Source organism: Mus caroli, chromosome 16 (genome assembly GCF_900094665.2).
Source record: "Mus caroli chromosome 16, CAROLI_EIJ_v1.1, whole genome shotgun sequence".
NCBI lineage: Eukaryota > Metazoa > Chordata > Mammalia > Rodentia > Muridae > Mus > Mus caroli.
Window position 1 is genome coordinate 52,990,787 of NC_034585.1, and position 22,981 is coordinate 53,013,767.

At 38.6% G+C, this 22,981-nt stretch overlaps 1 protein-coding gene across 3 annotated transcripts in view; it reads left to right on the forward strand.

The window, feature by feature from the left end:
• Abi3bp (ABI family member 3 binding protein) overlaps positions 1-22,981 on the forward strand; it is a 211,814-nt gene that overhangs the window by 100,581 nt on the left and 88,252 nt on the right. For all 3 annotated transcript variants that reach the window (XM_021184505.1, XM_021184507.1, XM_029470388.1), the window contains exons 7-17: positions 4,822-4,864; positions 5,824-5,895; positions 6,531-6,623; positions 10,536-10,613; positions 12,414-12,488; positions 13,196-13,270; positions 14,220-14,291; positions 14,750-14,824; positions 20,791-20,853; positions 22,082-22,156; positions 22,624-22,698. In XM_021184505.1, the coding sequence (XP_021040164.1) occupies positions 4,822-4,864; positions 5,824-5,895; positions 6,531-6,623; positions 10,536-10,613; positions 12,414-12,488; positions 13,196-13,270; positions 14,220-14,291; positions 14,750-14,824; positions 20,791-20,853; positions 22,082-22,156; positions 22,624-22,698 (796 nt within the window). The remainder of the gene's footprint in view (positions 1-4,821; positions 4,865-5,823; positions 5,896-6,530; positions 6,624-10,535; positions 10,614-12,413; positions 12,489-13,195; positions 13,271-14,219; positions 14,292-14,749; positions 14,825-20,790; positions 20,854-22,081; positions 22,157-22,623; positions 22,699-22,981) is intronic.

Sequence of the window (22,981 nt, forward strand, 5' to 3'; positions counted from 1 at the left end):
ATCTTCATTCTTAACATCTGTTTTATTAAGCAGAAACTTAAACATACACACAGACAGACACACAGACACATACACACACAGACACACACACACACAGACACACACAAACACGTACAATCACATTCACCAGAGGTTTATATCTTATTTCAGTTGAATTTCTTATAACCAGAAACTTGAATACTTTTAAAAGGGGCATGCTAAAGTCAATTTTATCCAGATGTTAGACTGAAATGGTATGTTTTGTAACTTTCATCAGGTCATTCTAAAGTGAATTAAAAGCCGGATTTAAAAGTGACCAAGTGCTTCTCGAGTGGTTTGGCTCTTGAGCCCTTGCAATTAAATTTCAAACACCCCTTAGCTTCTTCCTAAATAGACAGCTGAAACTTTGCAGGGCCTGAAAATAAAGGTAAATTCTCAATGGATACTCTGATGCCACAAAAATGCCAGATGAACAAACCTTCCAACAGTTGCCTTGATTAGCACTAATATGAAGTAAAGGTCATTTTCAATATAGTATCTAGGAGGGAGTTGGTATAGTGCAAAAGGTGAACTTAGCACTCTTTGTCTTGTGTAGCTGTTGATGCTGTAGCTGTCACTGCTATACTTATTTCTACACAATAAAGGGCTTTCTCTAATCATGGCAAAAACACACTAGCATGACAGCAACATCTCCCAACACACACACACACACACACACACACACACACACACACACAGTTTATCTCGACTGGCTCTCTGTTTCCATTCCAGTGTTGTTTCTGCACCAGGCAGCACCAACTTTATACTCTGTGATTGTCTTGCTCAATGGCTAATCAGTCTACTCACGGCTAGTGCAATCTGAGATATCTATAAAGAGACGAGACTTTTGAGAAAAAGAATTTATTTCTTACAGAGCAGTAAGGGTTATCTTTACCTTCTGACATCTTGTAAACATTCAGAAAATATCTTGCTAAGTGAAGAGGATGGAAATTTTAGAAAGAATAGTGATGGAGGTTGCAACAAGGTTGGGAAGGTTGGGGCTCAGCAAGTTGCAGAGCAAAAATACAGCAGAGAAGCTGCCTAAGTATGTCATCGCTAAGGTGCTATTCATACCTATGTATAACTTATTTTGTTGTTTTATATGGGTGTAAGATGCTACAGCCTGGGTAATTCATAAAGACCATAGTCTCAGTTGCTGTTTCTATTGCTGCAAAAATCCACCATGACCAAAAAGCAATTTATGGAGGCAGAAACTGAAGTAGAAGCCATTGAGGAATGCTTGCTCCCCATGATTTGATCAGCCTACTTTCTTATACATCTCAAGACCACTTGCCCAGGAGTGGCACTGTCCCCATGACCTGGGCCCATTCACATTAGTCATTAATCAAGAAAACACATCCACAGATTTGCCTTCAGGAGACATTTTTCTGATGGAGGCATTTTCCCAACTGAGATTCCTTTCCCCAGTTAACTAGCTTGTGCTGAGTTAATAAGAGACCAGACAGGATGATTAGGAAACCCACAGTATTATTGGTTAACTTACTCCCCAGTAATGGAGGATCTCTTGTGATCTAGTCACCTCCTATAATTTATGCCTGCTAACAGTGTTGTACTGAAGGCTAAGTTTCTAACATGTATTTTGAGAACCATATTCACACCATAGTACAACACTGGCCCACACTGCCTGTACCCTAGTTCCTCACTATCTAAACCCATGACCCAGTATCCATCCATCCATCCATCAGTTTTCATAGGATCAAGCCTATGAAAACAGAAGGGAAGTGTTGGTATTATTTATTTTTGAACATTGAAAACAAAACTCGACTATAATTGATTAAATCTTGGTATCTTCAGAATTACATTTTGCTTTCTAGTGATTTTAGGTGACAGATGTTTTCTTTTACTTTTACTTCATAAGCAGACACCGAAGAAGAATTCAGTGTGGATTTCCTGGAGGGAACTTTTGTCTTTGGTGGACATTGAATAGCTGGACTTTCTTGATCCCTTTAAGTCTATCTTCAGAGATGTGGATATTTGCTCACTGGTCTAGTCTTAGCCTTTGGATTACAGCTTAGGAAAGAGAGCAATTACAGGTCTAGAATGAAATGCATTCTGCAGCTAAATCATTTCCTTATTTTTGGCAGCACACCCTGTACCTATATTCTTGTCATCAGCGTAATAAAACATTGGTCAGTACTCAAGCAAGAACTCAGAACAGAAACTTTGTTCCATTCATGTGATGAGTGGAATATTTTCCATTTGTCAAAAAAAAGTTTGTCTGAAACAAATCAGTGTCACATAGGAACTGTAAATTAATATAATTCAGTGCAGAGGTGATCAGGACAGCCATGTGTAGGCATTTCTGCTATAGTGTGTTTTCAGTCTTTGAGAAATGTCACATTGTGCAGATTATCGTGATAGGACTCCTAGGGCAAACAAGCTGGGTATACCGATGTCTTTTTAACTGTAGTTTAGACCTGACCTATTAGTACTAGGACTCTCACGTAGCCGGAGCTTGCTCTACTAGACATGCAGGATTCTCAGGCATCTTAATCTCATGGATATAGAGACTACTGTGGTGGCTAAGGGTGGGAAGAGGGCTATTGAGCAAGGAGGGCATGGTAAAGCTTCAGTTAGACAGGAGGAAGAGGTTCTTGAGAAGGATCCTGTAGTAGAAAGCAACAATTAAGTTTATTGAAATGCATTTCAAATTTCTTACCACAAGTGTGATGGGTCACACTGTATAACTTTGTCAAAACATCACATTGTATCTCATAAGTATTACATGCTTATAGACAAATATAAAACTTATAAAATATAAGTTGAAAGAAAACCAAATATGAACTGTTCACATGTAAAAAAAAAACATTCTTAGAGTGGTAGATAAAGCTTGGGATACTTCCACATTACCAGCACAACAGTGGCTGGCTACTGTTAGGTTGGTATGGGGGGGGCAGCATAAAGTGTCAGGGACCTGTCGTCAATGGGAACTGTGTATATGTACCACAGTGATGAAGCCAGAAGGAATCCTTCTGCCAGTGTGAGCTCATAGATATTCTTTTTCTTTGCTATGAAGGTTTGTTTTCTTTTTTTTTTTTCCTTCTTCATATGGTTTCCCTGTTCTTGCCTGAGAAAAATCATGGCAAAGTTAATTTTCAATCATTGCTGTGTCTACCAGTGGCCATGACCTAAGTTGCAGTATGGAAACATGTGACAAAGTAATATGAAAACATTTTTCTCTGAATATATATATTTATATGTATGTATGTATATATATATGTATATATATATATATAACTATTATAATGCACTTGTTTCAGGAACTTGGCAAATAAAGGTATATTGCATAAAAATTAATGTCAGCTTGTAATAACTACTGTTCAAATTATGATATATTTCTTTCTAGTCTGTTGTATGTGTGTATGCATGTGTGTGTATGTATGTATGTGTATATGTATGTATGTGTATATATGTATTATAAAATTGGGTTATAATGTGAGTCTAAATTTATACTTATAGTGTTCATATTTTTCAGGATATTAAATAGAAGAAAACCATTTGAACTACAGCTTATTGAATAAAACTCAAACTTTGGGTGATGAAGTTGTTTTCAATTCTAGTAACAAATGTACTCACACACATAATTATCTGTATCAAATTGATAATTATCTGGGTCAATATGTAGAGATTATACTTTAAAAAACACATATCCAGTAATGAGAGTAGGTTCTTTTACAATTTTTAAACATACTATAGGAAGAGAGGTATCTAGGAGTAAGTTTGGTGTTATGGCCTCTCTTTACGATGTCTTATACCATCCTGAAAAATAATAATGTTACCATACTCTTTTAGTCACAACTGCGAATGCCTATTTTATTACTGTCTCATATTCAGTGCGAATTCAAAATAGGCAGATCTTCACATGCTGTGTCTATTCTGTGTATGCAAGCTAAACCAAGTGCCAAAATTTGGCCATTCTTCCTCTTTCAACAACTCATCTCTAATCCTCCTATTTGGACTTCCTGCAGCTCTCATTACCACCTCTCTCAACATGTCACTCATCTGCTTCACCTTTGACCATGTGATCCTGTCTAAACCTATTCCTAGGCATAGGGTGACATCAAATCATCCCATGGGACTTGGAAGACAGTTTGGGTGAGGGAAAGATGTATCATCCATATCACCCTCTGGGTCGTGACCTTCAGAGTTCCCCATGTATAAATCTGGGCAGTGTGGCAGAATGATTAAGTTCAGGTTCAACTGTTCTTCACTTTGGGGCAATAAATGGTGGTGCTAAAAGCTCGTGGAGGTCATTGTATCTGCAGCAACAGCAGCGTTAATAGGCCATGCTCAAATGGTTTGACTTGATTGCTTTTAAAAGATAATGGCATCTTTTTGAGAGGAAGGGTAAAGAGGATGCTTGGCTGGGCTATATCTCAAAAAAAAATACAAATGAGCTCGCTCTCTCTCTCTCTCTCTCTCTCTATATATATATATATATATATATATATATATATATACACACACACACACATACATACACACACACACACATACATACATACATACATACATACATACAAGATTTAGTTTCTTTTGACTGTAATTTCTAAGTAAATGGGTGCTCTGAAGACCTGCTTCTGTGTGGTTTTGGCTCTCTCAAGGGGAAACAAATGAGTTCAGAACAATGTGGGCAAACATGCATGCTGAATATCTATCCAGTGACTTCTAAGGCTCCATTGTGGATGGTTTCACTGAAGACAAGAAAAACCTCCCCTCAGAATTCTGATTTTATTTTAATTAACACTGATGTAAAAGCTGACTTTGTTTCTCTCTTTCTAGCCAGTCCCGAGGAAGCTAATCCCACTAACGATCATTAAGCAAGGTAATTAGTCTGGCGCATTCAGGAACTGTTGTAGCAGTCTGCTCAATGAATATACACAGACAGTGTCTGTTTTCTGTTTTTTCTAACAGTGAGGTTTGGAAAACATTTGAAGAAATTAGTGTAAGTTAGTAAGTTTGTGGTTCATACATACTTTTGGCTGTGGTACCAATATGAAAACCCTTAAATAAACCATACCATTTGAGACACAAAGCAGTGGTATCATGTGTTATATTTAAAATAACAGTTAAGCATGTGGATCTTTACTTAGGATTAAGTTAGCATACGTAAAGAAAACGATTAGCAGACCATTGAGGATACTGAGGATGGAAACTGACTTAGCGGTCACTTGGGGAAAGTAAAGATGCCCCCGTTTTAAGAATTACAGTGCTGTATGTCATTTCAGTGTCTAGCTGTTTTTGTTTTGGCTTCCAGCTTTCAAATTATTAAAATGACTCCATTATTTATGGAAAAAAAAAACTCTTGGTAGAAGAGCTAAAGCCTGAAAATAATTCTCCCTTTTAAGAAAACACAATGTCCTAAGCATAAACTAAAGGCAGGGCCAGGTACTGCTGGAATCACGGAAAGATTCTTTGATTTGAAGATACACAATTTCTGATTTCATATTGTCTTGGCATTGCAATATTTTACGCTAGTTCTTATTTTCTCTGTGGAGAGGGCAGAATGCATAGAGAGTAGAGACAGGGAGAAGTTTCCAGTATTTAGCATGGGATACTTTATGCTAGAATGATAAAGACAGGCTTTGTTACCTCAAGCAAGGATGGTAGGGTAAGACCTATCTGATTCTTCTGTTGTTTGTAGCCAACCCACTGAGTGGCTTCTCTTAGTTGATACATTTAGATCAAGACTGTACAAGGAATGGTAGCTTTACACCATCAGCTTTGTGTTGGTTCCTGTGTTCATCCCCAAGAGTGTGCTCTTGTCTTTTTATATTTCACCAGTGATTCAGAATGTTACTCACAGGGCTTCAACCAAATCCCCAGACAAGACTCCTTTTGGGGGAACAATATTAGGTAAGTCCGTCACAAAATGTGTATCTAGAATGGGCAGTCTAGGCGATCTTTTGACAATGTGATTCTAGTGAGGTTTTGCACTAGGAGCAAGTGTGCTAAATTAGTGTCCGTGCATTTCATTTTACTGTTTTAACTTCTTGGCTGTGTCCATTCTAAGCTACCAACCAAGAGACACCTACTTTATCTTGGCATGTTAAAAGGGGGTGGGATGGAAATAACTATAGCCCATGGGAAAGCTTTGAGTCTGTGAATCTGAACCCAGGGAATTTCTGTTGATAAGTTCTAGATATGGGGGGGGGGGGGGGGGGGGGGAACTCTTTTAAAAAGGTGTGGTCATCTTCTTTTTTCTGCATTTTTAAATTTTCTTTTTATTTATTTTTTTATTCGATATTTTCTTTATATACATTTCAAATGCTATCCCGAAAGTTTCCTATACCCTCCCTCCGCCCTGCTCCCCTACCTACCCACTCCTGCTTCTTGGCCCTGGCATTTCTGCATTTTTAATGAGGAGTTAAAGGTAATCAGGAAGGCAGTGTCAACCTTTAGGTTCTGCTTTATGATTTTGATTTTCCGTGGTTTGTTTTTGTCTGGTTTGTTTTCTTCCTCCTCTTACTCTTTTATCTATTTCCTTACAGTTCATCTGATTATTCCCGGTCTTAATGAATCCACTGTAAAACTTCCCACATCCATAATGCTTGAGATTTCTGATGCTCTCAAGGCACAATTAGGTAAGCAAAGGCTTTTCAGTGCACACTAGCACTGGGATGATACCGCACGGCGACTATGTAAGGGATATTTCAGATGAGCTATTTGAGGGCAAAATAATGAGTGTGGAGGAGGAAGTTGGAGGTTAGATATGACTATCAGTCATCTGTAAGGAAAGCTATTTTATGCATATGGATATGGATATGGAAAAGGAATGGGCATCAGGATCCGAAGTGCACCCATTTGAATAGGTATGCTTGCCAAGTAGAGAACATTTCCTAAATCATACTCATTGAACTTTGTTCTGAGCAGACATTAGGTATTTTCAGTGGGAACGGACATAAAAAGAACATAAAAATGATGGTGTGCTTTACAACGGTATTGCTGCCTTCTTCTAGAAAGAATTGGGTACAATTTGTGTACGAAAACACTAGCCAAATCCCCTTCAAAGAGGCCCAGAGGATAATTCTGGTAGCCACATTTTACTATCAGATTGGGCTCAATGTTGTCTCTCTGGCTGTAGATCTGAAACTTAGATAATGGCCATTCAGACTGAAGTGAGACAGAATAGGAGGCTAGTTTGAAGGCTAAGGATGGTGAATTTTTTCTATTTTTCTGCGTATTAGGTGGTGTGTGAGTTACTGTATGTGTGTTTACATGTGCGGGCATATATGTATGCATGCTCGTGGATATGTGTATTTGTACACATGGAGGACTGAGGGAGGTTGATGTTTAAATCATCCTGAATTACTCTTCCAGAGTATTCACTGCATCAGGGTTTCCTAATCAAACATAAGCTTACTGTTCTGCTTAGTCTTGCCTGCCAACTTGTTCTGGGGATCCCGTGTCTCTGCCTTCTGAGGGATAATAATAGATGGGCCACCATGCATGCTCACATGACATTCAGTGAGTTTTAGGGATCTGAACTCTCTAGTCTTATGTGATAAGTATTTTTGCCACTGAGCCATCCTCTTTTAAAACAAAACAAAACAAAACAAAACACTTTTTAAATAGTTTTCCTTTTGAGAACTCTGTTTAGCCCATTTTTTTAAAATTGTTTTCTTAATGCTTAGGGATACTTTAGTTCCTTGTATATTCTAGACACTGGTTATCTATATGATGTATAGCTCAAAAACATCTTCTTACACTCTGCAGGCTGCCTCTTTGCTGATTTATTTACAATTACATTTGCTGTACAAAACCTTCAGGGCTTTCAGAGACCCTATTTGTTGGTTTTATTTCTTGTGGAGTCCTATCTAAAATGTCCTTATCTCTGCCTAGATGCTGAAGTTCTTCCTTCTTTATCCTCTAGCAGTTTCAGAATATCAGCTCTCATTTTGGGTTTAGTTGGTGGTGATTATCCATTTGTATATAAGTGGTAGTTCAATACAGATATACAAAGGATAACAATGAGTTCAGGATAAGTGGCATATTTATCACTTCAGACATACGCGATGTCTTCGAATTGAGAATATTAGAGCTCCTCTCTAGCTGCTACTTTTAAATGTCATATTAATTGCTGTAAGTCACAATCATCCTAGTATGCTATAAAATGTTACCAAGTTATGGGGGATATGTTCATAGTTTAGAAGTTGAGTCTATCTATGAACCATAGCTTCCAGATGTTTTTCTTTCAGTCTGTAAGCAAGTTTTCATTCTGTTAATTGATTGTTTTGCTGTGCAAAATTTTTCCTCCACAAAGTTGCATGGAAATAAACATTTTTATATTACCAAAGGAGAAATAAACTTCCCAAAGTTAATTATCACTGCAATTCAGAAGAGTTGTATTTTTTTGAGAGACTAAATCCTAAAAATAATAACCCCATTTCAGCAGAGCCCATCATTAAGACATTAAGAGATGCAATAGCTTTTGTTCTAAGAACACATGGTGTGAATAAATAAACAAGAGAAGTCAGTATTATACACACTCATCTCCAAGGGACTTACAAAGGGTTTGCCAAAGCTAAGACACCCCTTGCCAAAAGTTAAGAAAAATAATAGTGTTGAAAATAATATTTTAAAAAATGGAGGAAAAAGAATTACTGAGGTTTAGGCCATAGTTGGATAGTGTTTTACTCTCTCTCAGGATAGCAGGTGTGTAGTGTATAGACAAATGCTCATGGGTTGCAAACCGATGCTAGAACTCTCTCATCTAAATATATTTCCCATCTCCCAACTACTCAGATATCTGGTGTGTCATATTTAGAAGTACCGTATGCCTTTACAAGAAATTAGCATTGTATGAAGGTTACAAATATATCTTGAGAAGATGGCCTACCATGTTTTCCAATTTGTGACTGAATTTAGGTTAATGTGATTGTCAATTAAAGGCAGCTATTGAATATAAGAACCTGAAACCATCTAGTTTCTGGTCCCTGACTGAGAGTCTAAGATCTAGAGGAAGGGGAGACTACAAGGGACACACACACACACACACAGAGAGAGAGAGAGAGAGAGAGAGACAGACAGACAGACAGACAGACAGACAGAGACAGAGAGAGAGACAGAGAGAGAGACAGAGAGAGAGAGAGAGACAGAGACACACAGATAGAAACACAGAGACAGAGAAAGACAAAGACAGAGAAACAGAGACAGACAGAGACAGAGAGGGGTACAGGGGGACAGACAGAGAGATGAACAGATAGAGAGACAGACGGACAGAGAGAGAGAGATGAAGAACAGACAGAAAGACAGAGAAACAGAGAGACAGACAGACAGAAACAAGATTCCAAAGTTAGGTTTCCTAGACAGATAGAGGTTACCAAAATCAAGATCATAGGATATTATTAAGGGAAAAGGAAAAAAGTAACCAAACTGCCCTGATGGAATTGGGAACACCGGATGGGACCTTGTAATTGACATTTGAAGGGTTCATCTTCCTCTGGTGTGCACTGAAAAGAAGAGGAACAGAACTCAGGAGAAGCGTGTTTGTCAATGATTCTTCACTTGATAACAATCAGACAATTTAAAGTGGTCACTATGGAAGATGTCCAGAAAGAAAATCTTGGTAAATAGTAGGGGGGGGGGGGAGATTTTATAAAATAAAAGGTGTGCATGTTTGGTCATTACAGACAGACTTGCTACTCTTTTTGTCCTTGTAACGAGATGGGAATAGCGTTGTTGACTATTTCTGTGATGTAAGCGTGCTGTCTAACCATGGACCCTAGATTAAGAGCAGTGGCCAGTCCACTGCACCTGTCCACAGAAATGTGCACACCCCAAATTGATATGTGTCTGCTTTCAAATTGCTTTCACATCACACCCCAGGTTTAGAAGAAAGGTTTCCAAAAGTTGCATAAAAAGGAAGAAAAATTCCATTTTATCTCAAAATCCCAGAAATTGAACCAGAAGATATGTGAAACATGCATCTCGAATGAAGCCCACTCACTCTCATTGTGGTTTTGGTACACATTTTTCCAAATAGCTTATTTTCCTATGTCTCTTATTTGTGGGTTTCAAATTTTTCAGTGTTATAACTGTTATATTTTTTATCATCTGTAATAATGGAAAATCCCTATTGATGTGTGTGTGTTTTAAAATTAGCTGTTCTTGAATAAAAATAAAGGAACATTCGCAGGTCCAACTATGCCTTGCCGAAACTTTGAGTTGAGTGATGGGATTTATTCAAGTATTCTATCGTGAGTCTGTCATTCCGGTACCTATTAAGATCTTAAAGAAATTCTAGGATTAACTGGGAGGAACTTTAAAGTCTGTGTTCTATTCATAATAGCCCTTGGGACAGTAGAGTGGACTGGCTGGCAGGAAGAGGTGTGTATATATAAATTTTTGTGGTTGTTACATGCAGGCATTAGGCTCATACACATAAAATAATCAAATAACTGTGCAATACATTTTGTGGTTGATTATGTTTGCCATAAGGTAATGTTGGACACTGTACTATGACGAAATAAATTGACTTTCTTTCCTTTTTTCAGCCAAGAATGAAACATTGGCTTTACCAGCAGAATCTAAAACGCCAGAGGTCGAAAAAGTAGCAGGGCAGCCAGTAACAGGTAAGGAGATGCTATTGAGAAAGGATGAAACATTTTTTCAAATAGTGAGTGAGCTATAAACCTTTTTTTCAAAAAAGCAAAGAATGAAAAGAGAAATTAATTTTGATCATAAAACAATAGGAGATTCTAGGGCTCTAGGCTTGGGAAAAGAAGAGATGCAAGTGGGTGGAGCAAAGGTTGGTGGACACAGTAAGTAGCAGAAGAGGTTTGAATTTGATGATGAATGGAGATGCCCTGAGAGCTGAGAGAGTTTACACTAAAGGTGACATAGTGCTCTGTGGCCCTTCCTCTTGTACGAACACTAAAGACCAGTTTTTTATTGCCCGACTAGCTTCACAGGTGATCAACATATCAGAGTGTCTTATATCTCTCATAAATCCATGATGATGTGTCTAAAAACACATTGAAATCATTTAGAAATCATTTAGAAATCATTAGATTAATAGCCCTAATATAGAGAATGTGTATAGTCTGGCTCAAAAAACAAACAAAAATCAAAAATCAAACAAAAACCTTTCAAACAGGAGGGAAGCACTATGCCCATAGTTTATCGTTGCTACTACCAAACATTCAATGTCTGTTCTCCAAATAAATCTACCAGCTGATTCCTCTGGGGAGACACTAGGCTCAGAAGTACTGAGTTTTGGCCAGAATAATGCCACCTTATTCAGGATTTCATGAAACAAACGATGGCCAAACATTTCCTGCAGATCGCTGTTAGTTAAAGAAGGCTCATCAAAAGTGAGCTTTTTCATTCATAAAATTTCTATAAGGTGGGGTATTTGTGGGGTTCCACTTGCATTAAATTTGGGGGCTTGTGTTGGTCACGAGAGAATACGGTTGGTGGAGTAACAAAGTAACTAGAATATGTCTCAACAGAGTATAACCTTACCATAAGAAAGGGGCCTTTATAAGATGAGATAGAAACCATCTGAGCTACCAGCAGAATCCACCTGGGTAATATTCGAAGCTGATTTTTTTTTTAATGACTTTGGTGTGATCAGTTAATATAGAGAAAAGTACAGGCTTGAGCAGTGGTTAAACGAGGCTGTTTCTGTGTCAAGCGTTCTGCCCAGCCTTCCAAGTTCCACTTTCTTCTCTTGGCACGATGTCTGAAGAGAGTCTTCAGATTTCCCAACTTTCTGCCAAGCTCTCCCCAGAACTTTCCACTTCAGAAATACTTGGGCAATCCCCAGCCCTTATTATTCAGTATTGTTTAGTATGTGTCCTTGCTGCAAAATTTCAGGGTTTTGTAGAATGTTAAAATCTCAGCGTTCATGGTTATTATTTCCTCACATCTTTTACACACATTGTCATTACCTTTAACGAAGCAGCTCAAAAGACAAAACAAAACAAAACAAACTCTCTGGACATTTGAACGCTGCCCACAATTCAGCCCAGGCCAAAACTCTGCTGGTTATTTGTGGGGTGTAGAAGAAATCTGGTAACATGGTAATTGGCTTTATTTAACTCTGGATCTTTTTTTTTCTATTTATTTATTCACTTAAATCGTCATGAGCCTGGTTACCATAGGCTCACTAAGGTGTGGGGATAAAGAAAGGGAAGAGGAAACATTCAGACTGCTGTAAAAAAAAATGGCTTCACGAGAACCCAACCTAGAAAGGGTGGATCAGGGAGGAGAGGCAGCCAGAGGCACCTGGGGCAAGTAGGTAGCTAGCTAGCCCGCACCCTAGGAAATTGAATAGATATGTAGGCTGTCAACGGGTGTGCCATGCCTGGGTGGCTTCCTTAGTTTATCATCTCTTAGCTCATAAAGTTGTTTTATGTATTACTTTTCAGTGACTCCGGAATCAGTTTCAAGAAGCACTAAGCCCACCCTGTCTAGTGCTTTAGACACTGCAGAGACAGCACTGGGTAATACTGAAAACTGTCTATCCATTCCCCCTCCCCCAACAATAGAACAGCAATGATGAGGAACCCCGGCGCTCACAGGTTTAACACTGCTTTATCTCGCCACACTCCTTCTCCCTTCCTTTTTTTTTTTTTTTTTTTTTTTTTTTTCTGGGAATTAACATTCCCATTTCTTGGACAAGTTCTACTGGAGAGTTGCACGGTGCCTTGATCTTGGTGACCAATGGGACAGACAGGCAGGTGTGGATGCTGCACACTAACCGCATGGCCCTTCTGACCCCTGTCTTGTGGGTTGGGTGGGCAGGGGTAGTGTTTCAGCCTCGAGAGCTGCTGGAAATCTTGACTCTCCCTGGGATTTCTGCCCAGACCGGCTATGGGAAATCTTGTGCCAACTAAATTTGGGAAGAATCACCGAGAGACATGCTGTTTAATGAGAATTTCAGTTGCTCATGGTAACTGCTGTTTCTATCTGCTGTTTTAACCAAAAGCATCTATCTTGCTCTTTGTATTTCTTCTCTTCCCTTGAGGAAAAGGAACAGCATGTGTTTGGCTGTGCGCGTACGAGGCTGACCTAAAAGACATCTCCCATTTAACAGCTACGTGACTTTTCCGAGGAAAGCCAGCTCTTTCTATGAAAGTCGTGGATTGCTCACTGCACGCTAGTCTGTTGTGAAGCGTCACATTGCTAACTGTGTCCTTCTTTATTGTAGTCCTCAGTGAGAAGACGTCAGAAACAGCCCGCTCTGTTCTAATACCTGAGTTTGAATTGCCCTTGAGCACTTTAGGTAAAAGTTATCAAGCGATGTAGCGGCAATGACTGCCCCTTCGGGAGTATTATGCATGGCTACTTCGAAATACTTGGCATCCACTTTATTCAAATAAATCTCCTCACAAGAAAAGGGACAAATAATATAGAACAATGAGCTCTCAACACCTACACCATAAATGTGATTTTTAAATATTTATAATTTAGGGCCCTAAAGAAGCATTTCCTATGACAAAGCCACCTGTAGTTTTTCTTGGTGGTGGTGACATTGTTATTTTATTATTTTGTTTCACTCAGAATCATATGAGACTGAACAAATTGGTATCTTATCTCCCCCTCCCCCAGTGGCTTGTATTCATTTCTAGCTTTATCTTGACAGATAAGACATATTAGATGTTTCTATAGATTCCTTAGGATTCTTAGAATTTCTTTATGAATGAAGTATTTAAATGGAGAAGAATATACATAGAGTTCTATAGGTGCCTTATGATTTGTAAAGCTCTCACACAGATGTTTTCTAATCACCCTGTTCGGGGCTTTGCATGGATTAAAGGGAATTATACCTAAGAACACATGTATTTTCCCAATTTACAGAAAACTAGTAAATGTAGATGGAAAAGCCTGAATGCTTCAGTTAGTGGCTTGATTATAAAATTCCATAAAAAGGAATTGTACAGTGCGCATGGTGGTCCATCCTGTAATAACCAAACATAAAAAATATAGACAAGGGGTATCATGGATTCCGGACAGCCTAGGCTATACAATGTCTCAAAAACAAACAAACAAACAAACAAACAAACCAGTTATCCGTCATTGAAACAGAAGTAAAAATAATACTTCTAAGTATTTGCTTGACTTATGGGTGATATTTTTAATCTTGTATTTGTTGTTTTTGTAACTTTGAAACATTTAGAAACCTTTTTTGTTTTTATGCACCTGCCCTAACTACCTCATGTGTTTTATTCTAGCTCCAAAAAGGTTCCCAGAGTTTCCTGAGGCAAAAACAGCCTTCCCATTGGAGAAACCTGGGGTTTCCTGGGGTAAATAGACGTGCTTTGTTTTTGACGCTTTGAATGTGCGTGATGAGCTCAGGGACAGAGTGCTGGCCTGCCACGTATCAGGGCCAGACTTGATCAGAAGCGTCACATCAGGCGGGTGCCGATCAGCTCTGTAGAGCACCGAGTCCTTCCTCTATGAAGCTAAATGCACGAGTGCTGTCAGTTAACTCAGGGAAATCAGTAGTTGGTGGGTTGAAAGGAAAATAAAAAATACTATTTGGTTAGATTTCATACAGCATCATCAAAAGCCGTGCCTGTTACTTCTGCATAGTCTAGCTGGTTGTTTGCTGTCCGGATGGGTACACATTGGCTTTTGTGTATACGGTGACTGCCGATTGGATCCATTTGAGCTTTGCAGTGCACTTTTCCCACCCACTTACCTATCCCAGCAGTCTGTCTGCCATAATACATTTAGCACCTTCTGATTCTCTCTAATATAGCTTCAAGTGAGGAGCCATGGGTGGTACCTGGAGCTAAAACATCTGAAGATTCCAGAGTCGTACAGCCTCAAACTGGTAACTGCATTCTTTAAAAAAAGAAAAAAAATTAACATCTTCTGGCTTTACTTACATAGCTTGCATTATTAGTCACCAATCTACTTTATGGCAAATAGTGATACGTTTCTCTTGTTTCTGCTAATGTGCAAGCATGCATCTCTCTAAGCAGTAGTTTAAATATTCCATGGAACCATCTCAATTTATGTTAAGCTTCAAATTAAAATTTTAAATTAGGTTATTTGTGATCACAAGAATTTATTCATTCAGGAGTTAGTTGACACACTTATGTTTATATTTTATATATTGTTGATATATTTGTACTTTCATTCACATGAGCTTTCTCACTTTTTAATTTGGGGTATATTTGTGCATATACCAAGCTGCTTCCTCTGCAGTTTTGATATATAGCATTAATTTCAAATTACTTGAGTAGCTTCCCATGTTTAATTATTACAAACTTGAAGAACCCAGACTCTGAGGAACTGAGGACCTCTTAGAAGATGTTAGGAAACGTTCGTTTATCTGTCTCCTGTGATATGATCAGCAGAAGGGAAATGGCTCTTTGCCTCTGCTGGTTGAATACATTCAGAAAGTGAGAGGCTCTGTGAATGAGGATCTTCATACCTTGTGACTAGATGGCAAGACCATCTGGATGGTGACAAAGCTGTGCCCGGAGCATAGCACAAACTGTCGGCCTTAGTGAGAATGTGGGGAGGGGAAAGCCAGTTGTGGTTTTGCCTGTGTCCTATGTGAATACAGAATAATTTTGATTTTTGTCTTGATCCATTTTCATGGCAGAACAGCCTCATCTAACATTAATATCCTTAGAGACTGCTGACATTCAGAAGGGGAAAGCCATGGGCCAACTCCTATATGGCTGGCGCTGTTTGATTAGTCACTAAATGTGAAGTGTTGTTTCCTTTTGTAAAATGTATTTTGTTTTGGAACTTAGTGGAAATTTTGCCACCTTTACACTCTGTATCAAAACTGCAGAGTGAGTGTTCTCATGAAGACTTCTGTGCCACTTTTTGAGATATAAAGGACAACTGAGAATTCTAGCTTGCTTGGTAATGGAACCTCTCGAGCTATTTTGATAGTTTCTGGCAATGAAAGAACAGGATATTTGAGGTTTGGAGCCCTGCAAGAAATATGAGAAACACAGTCACTTAATATATACTCAGTCTCTTTGCCCTAATCTTTCACTAGTTCTGTATGTTGTGATTTTATTATGTGGACTTTCATTTTGTATAGCCTTCTGTAAAGTATGCTAACTAGGGATGATTTAGCTTGATTTCCTTGGCAAATCTAATTTTCCATAAAGTATATAAGGGAAATCATAAAAATGTGCTCTATAATAGCATACCAGGATGTAAAATTACTCATAAATTCTGTGTTTAAAGGAAACTGGCCAAATCTTTGAAATACTTAAGTACTTGTGACAGTTACTCAGGGTTAATTCTGTCTTTCTAGTGATTCAGTAGAGTTAGACTTACGTTCTATTAGACAGTGGTCAGTCTGCTATAATTCTAGTGTTACAGTAGAAAGCGTTCTAGAAAACTCTAGACCTTCTACCATCTGATGGACAGTGCACTTGTGTCTCTGTGATCCACACACGGCTGTGTCCTTTCCCCCTTCGAATTACATAATTTCTGCATTAATATTCCTCAAAAGCTTATGGACCCAATGTCACTGGCCTTTCTGAAGGCCTTCAGCATGGTTATTCCTTTTATAGTAGGTTGATGCAAGAGAGACTTTGCCCCGGGATGGGCAGACAAGCAATAGTTAGGCTCACTGAGCTTTTCACAATCACTCCACTGAATGACTCCCAATGAAAAGTGAAGCAGCATCATGTAGCATGCTTTGGAATTTTGGGAACAGAGTTTCACAACAGAGAATTACATGTTCTTCTCCTGTCCCCTGAGTGCAGTAACCTGAATTAGTCCATGAGTGTTCTCTGAGGACATGTGCGTGTTTAATAAAACAATGTCCTGGTCAAGTTTCTGTGTTTTCTATGGGCAAAAGAGCTGGAAAGGCTCCTAAATCACACAGACAGGGTGTGTGTGTGTGTGTGTGTGTGTGTGTGTGTGTGTGTGTATGTCTAACGTCCTAACACAGTACAGGAGATATAGGTGATAGACATGAATTTCCTGTTTCTGGCTTGATGGTGCCAGTGTTAAGCCTCCTTAATTTATTTTAACATTCTGTAAAAGGGCTTTCATTTAGTACCACAAAGGTGCAGAATCAAAGGAGGAAAATGGCCACAACCCCAGAATAATTCAATGCGTTTGATTTCAGCATTAGAAAACCCTTCTGTCTGTCCTTCCCCAAAGTGTTCAAACAACTGAATCACACCCTCCAATATATTGAGAGTTATCACAAAAATGTCTTCCTCTGGAAAAATCATTTCTTTGTAAGCCACAGGTCATCTTTTAGAGACCCATCCTGTCAGGTCAGGATGGAGGACAATCAGTCCTTTTATTACATTCCACATTGGAACTTTCTTTAAGAGGTCAATATTCGCCATTTTCAGTGTGGAATTCGTGCATAGTTTGTAGAAATTCATGCAAACGTGTGTCACATAGCCAGGCTCTGTGAACTAAATAGCTCGGCTGGCATGAGGAGGAGTTTATTAGTTGGAACATTCATATCCTGGGTGATTTCCTTAGAGTTGTTGAAAGGAGATAAACTCTGTATTTGGACCTTACTGCCTGCTGTGAAATACTGATTAGCCCAGAGCTGGCTCATCCATCCAAATTAAACCCTAGAGAGGATGGAAAGTAGGAACAAGTTGTAGTGTTGATGCTCAAGGGAGAGAAGGATGGTATACAGGCTCACTGTGGCCTCTTAGAGATTTATGAGCTCAATCTTTCATTTCACAGACTTCAAATTCAAGCAGAAAAGTGCTATAATTTTCCACTAACCAAAGTATTGTTTGTGTATTCAAACAGTCCAGAGAATCGGGGTTGCTTTCTTAGCTGGGTGCTTTGCTACATCCCTTCGTTACTTCTTCATGTGGCTGTAGGAATTCTGTTTTCATGGCGATGCATAACAATGGCAAGTCTGGTAGCAGATATTTAGGTGCACAAATTTCTTTATTATAAAATGATTAAAAGGAGTGTTTCTCCTCCATCCCCACATCTAAGTCAGAAGGTCATTACTTTTTTGAAGACCTTAACACATCTTCCAAACTAATTTGTGTGCTAAAATGGGAACTTTGAACATTAATTCTTCGGTTGGTCTACCATGTACCAGGATCTAGAACCTTGTAAAACAAAATAGCTATGACAAAATCTCTCCCTAATAAGGTCTTTTATCCATGAAATTATGTTAGAAAAGGAAAATCTTTTATATGGTTATTGATATTCAAGAAATTTAAGCAAAATAAAAGGTATTGTTGCTTATTTGGAATGCTTTATGTACTACCCATGACTCCATCAGGGCGTTTTCATGTTAGTATTTGCATATATTTAGTTTTGCAAAGTAAAACTATATGGCCAATAAACATAATTACCAAATGGTCTTACAAGTATAAATACTTCTGGAAAAGCTGAAAGTAAAATTTTGTGTGATTGCTATAGCTTTGAATTGTGCTACCCATTTTAGCTCCCAAATTTGATTTCTCTTTCAACTCTGGTCTTACAGAAGCGTTGTGAATTAAATATCAAAGCCATCATTGCCCAGTTTCAAATAGCATCAGCGTTTTATCCAGTAAAGGTGGTGATAAACAGCAAGGCATGGTGGCATGCAGACTGTCTGAAAAAAAAAAAAAAAAAAAAACAGTAGCATTTACCCCAAACTCTTGGGGCTTTTCATCAATTTCATACCTAGAATGGTTTGTTAGAAACAGGCCATATAATTTAGTGAATTCTACTCAGGCAGGTTTAAATGCAAAGTTTTGTAAAGAACTTTTAGATGCCAACGTTTTTGTAAGGAAATCTAGACCTCATGGTGATATTAAGAGCATTTTTCAGAGAATTCCATTTCAATTCTGCCCTCTTCTCTCACAGCTGTAACTTCAGAGTCAAAGGATTTTGATTCAGTACAGCAAGTTTTGGTGGCTGCTTTTCAAAGCTGTCCAAGCAGCATAAGACTTCTAGTATGTAGGGTTTTTTTCCCCTTTTCCCCTTTTTCTTTACCACTCAACTCTCAAAAAGTATAGAACTAGAAATAGAAATCTAGAAAGCAACTGAGCTAACAAGTATGTTATTTGGATCCCAAGTATGTTCAAGAAAAAGACTTGAAAGTAAGAGACTCCTAACAAATGGAAATATGCAGACATGAACCATAATTAGTAGAGGATAGCAAAGTATTCTATTCCTAGTGATGCCTCTAGTGATGACTTACAGAAGTTGTCAGCCTTGCTTGGAACCTAGAAGTGTGAATATAAGAAGTAAGGTTAACTAATAAAAGCCCATTTGAATAAAAATACAGACTGCAGAAAAATTGATCTAACATATGCAATTGAAAGGAGATTTGGGACTTATCATAAATGCAGCCATGGCATTTTCCAGAGGTGTGAATATAAAGTCAAGGTATTAATTTGCAATTTCACAAGTTGAGAGGAGTATGTCTAAATTGATGACATTTCTTATCATTTAGAGGGGGACAGAGCTGATGTCACTAGAAGCTTGACTTGAACCTTAAAGCAGGGCAAGGTTTAGCAGTATTTTTTGTTCTTTGAAAGATTAGTCATTCCTGTCTTTTAAAATAACAACTAGGCTAGCTTTACACTAAAATGTTAGGTCCTAACAAAATATGATTCTCGCAGCATGTGCCTATTTTTACACAGGATATTCTATTTCTGAGGACTATGTAGGTTTACCTTCACAAGTAACATACTTCTCCTGTGTCCTCTTACGGGATCACATGAGTTGGTCTCTTCTTTGAGACTCTGTGTCACTGTATAATAGCATCTTACAGCTTCAATTAGCATGAGCTCCATGTCATTAAATTGTCATTGGGTCCAATGAATAAATCCTCCTGCGTGCTACCCCCATGTCATTAATTCTTCTATGAGCCAATTTGAATGCCCACAATAAGCAGTGTCTACCTCCAGTTTCTGCTTTCTCTGCTTCTTGTTTCCACAGTGGCAGTTATTTGTGTATCCAGAGAAGATTTTTTCAGTACTGTGTTTACTTGCAAGTTATTTTATGTGAACACGAAGTTTAACCCTATATTAAAATACTTAAGCTTGAGTGCATCCCATTTTCTTCCTTTTATACAGAATATAAAAATCTGCCTTCAAATCTACCCATCTTGTAGAAGGGATCGTGACTCTTTGGAGGAATGTAGAATGTTGCCTCTGAATAAAACCAAGAGAGGTGGTGCCAAGTGTGCCCTGGTCTCAGTCCCACTGTCCTTAGCTCTGAAATTAGGGTGAAAATGCACCAAGTCAACAATCTCCCCATATGAACACTGAGATTATGTTTACCACTATAAACCTCAACTTTACTGGCTAGAAAATGGACAGACTGGTGACAATGCCTGTCCCGCCTCTATCTCAGGGATGGTAACAAGGGTAAAGAGGTGAATGCGTGAGACAATGTGAAATTTTAAGTACCATTTGCTTCTTAGGTACTGTACCAGAGACTTTTATGAAGCAGAAAGACCAAGCAAAGGATTCTACAAATAATACCTTCTATTTCAATGTGCCATCTCTTTCCTTCTTTAGAAGCCTCTCTCCTAGCTGCCATATGACTACTAGATTTGTGTTTATGCTTGCTGAAGCTCTTTGATTTAGAGCTGGCACCACTTCACTATAAACAAGTGACAAAATTTTCACAGCATTTTGGGGCCAGGGCCATGGCATGGTAAATGCCTGCAGCTAAGACAGTAGTGGTGACTGTCAGCTCAGTCAGTTGTAAGGAGGCCAAGAGCTCCAGAATTTAGTATCTATGTAAAACTATGCTTTAGCCACCACTAAAATATGTCAGGCAATCATAGCAAAACTAACATGCCTTTTGTTTTACTTTTCTATTTTTAAGCAACTTATGATGTAATCTCAAGCTCAACAACTTCTGATGAGACTGAAGTAGAGCTTCGCACAGGTATACCCAACCTTTCAACGATGCCTTTGGATCCTGGGTCTTCTTATACCTCATGGTTGCTCTTTAGTTTTTGTAGGATGAAGAAGTGTGCTCCCCAGAATTCCATAGCAAGTAGTAGCTATCCCCATCTGTGTCTGGGAGACAGTTCCTGTCCATCCTATTGGGGATTGATCATTATTTTTTATCAGTAAACAAACTCTGTCACACAATGGAAGAGTACAGATAGACGAGGCCACTGCCTGGGGAAAGTACATGGCTCAGAAGTTAAAAGACTGTTCTTCCAGAGGTCCCGAGTTCAATTCCCAGCAACCCACATGGTGGCTCACAACCATCTATAATGGGATCAGATGCCCTCTTCTGGTGTGTCTAAAGACAGTGACAGTGTACTCACATACATAAAGTAAAAATATTTTGTATTCCTAGAGTGTATTCTGTAGGGTAGTAATTCTCAAATGGGGATGGTTTAGAATCTCTCCTCTGCACAGGGGCATTTGGCATTGTATAGAGACACATCTGTTCTTAACTGCGGGGGGAGGTGCATCTACATCTAGAACATAGAGACTTGAGATACACTGCTGTGCACACAGCAGCCTCTGCCAGCTAAGCTTTCTTGGGCACCAGTTGTTGTACTGCTGAGCTAAGGAGCCCCAGGCTGGGATGGGAGCATCACTTGTTTTTACAATTCAGTTGTGTCTAAATCTTACATTCACTTACTGACCCATCTACAGTGGGTTGAGCTCAGCCCAGCGGCTTCTTTTGGCAAATGTGTATCAAGCATCTACCAAACCAGTCCTGGAGACCTAAATGTCAGACTGGTTTCTGTCAAACCTAGATAAGCATGCAGTATGCTTTGTATGAATAGACTTATCTCAACATTATTTGTATGGGAAGCAAAGATAAATAATTGTATACAGTAGGAAAAAATAATCCTCATAGTAGGTCCATTCAGAGTTATGAAGTGAGGGAAGAAAGTAGAAAAAAGGCAACTGAAAATAAGTTGAATGGCATAGCTGCTTTATCATGGGTTCTGATTTTTCAGTGATGTGTGTTTTGCAGAATGAGACCATCTTCAGTTCCTATTGAATCACTGGCTTAAAGCACTGGCTAGCAATTCCCTCAAGTGTCCCTGATATTTTCCTTTCATAGGGCACCATTTCTTACTCAGGAGTTTGTATTTTATCCCTAGGAACTTGTATTCCCTTTTAAATGTTGATATTTATTCCAACAGCAACAAGAGATCCTATTCTGGACTCTGTCCCACCTAAAACTTCTAGAACTGCTGAACAGCCAAGGGCAACACTGGGTAATGTTTTTAACAGAAAAATTGTGCTTTGTTTTCCATTAAAAGTTCCATAACCCATGTGGATGCCTTTCTTCCAAAATGACCATTCGATCCCATTTCATCTAACCATTTACCTCTTTTCTATTTCTGAACATAGAGAACATTTCTCTCATACTAAATGAACTCCATAAGAACAAAACCAATCTCCAATCTTTAAGAACTGCATGGACATCTTTCTCATCTGCAACATCTCTTGCTCTGTGCTTATGGCTTGCATCCCCTCATGTTCGTGGACCAAGTTTGCCTGTTCTGAGCAATTAGCATTCTCACTTCCCCCTGCCACAGTGCCATCCACCAGCTGAGGACAACATGCATCTTTTCCCATCCTCCTAGCATGCAAATCATGCCATCTGAAAGCATGTTGAAAGACCTAAAATACCTCATTTTAACTGAGATTGCTTGGTGGGGTGGGGTATTTATGCTTCCAGCTCCAATCAAAGCGTTATTTGAATCCCGAAATGTGGAAATCTTCACCAGTCCTGAAGTGCGACCTACAACGGCTGGTAATTGATATTTGTATAGTTGTATGCTTTGAAAGGACAGGTAAAGTGACAGCAAAAAACCAGTGACATTTGCCTTTGATGTTTTAATGACTAATCATTTCTTTTCTTTCTTTACCATGGGGTCCTTCAAGAAGCTGAGTTATCCATAGCTAGTCTTATGACAAACCTCAAGGGATTTGTACAATTCTGATGTCTATATATTTTGAAAAGTATTTTTCTTTTTTTCTTTTCTTTTCTTTTTTTTTTTTTTTTTTTTTTTTTTTTTTTTTTTTTTTTTTTGATG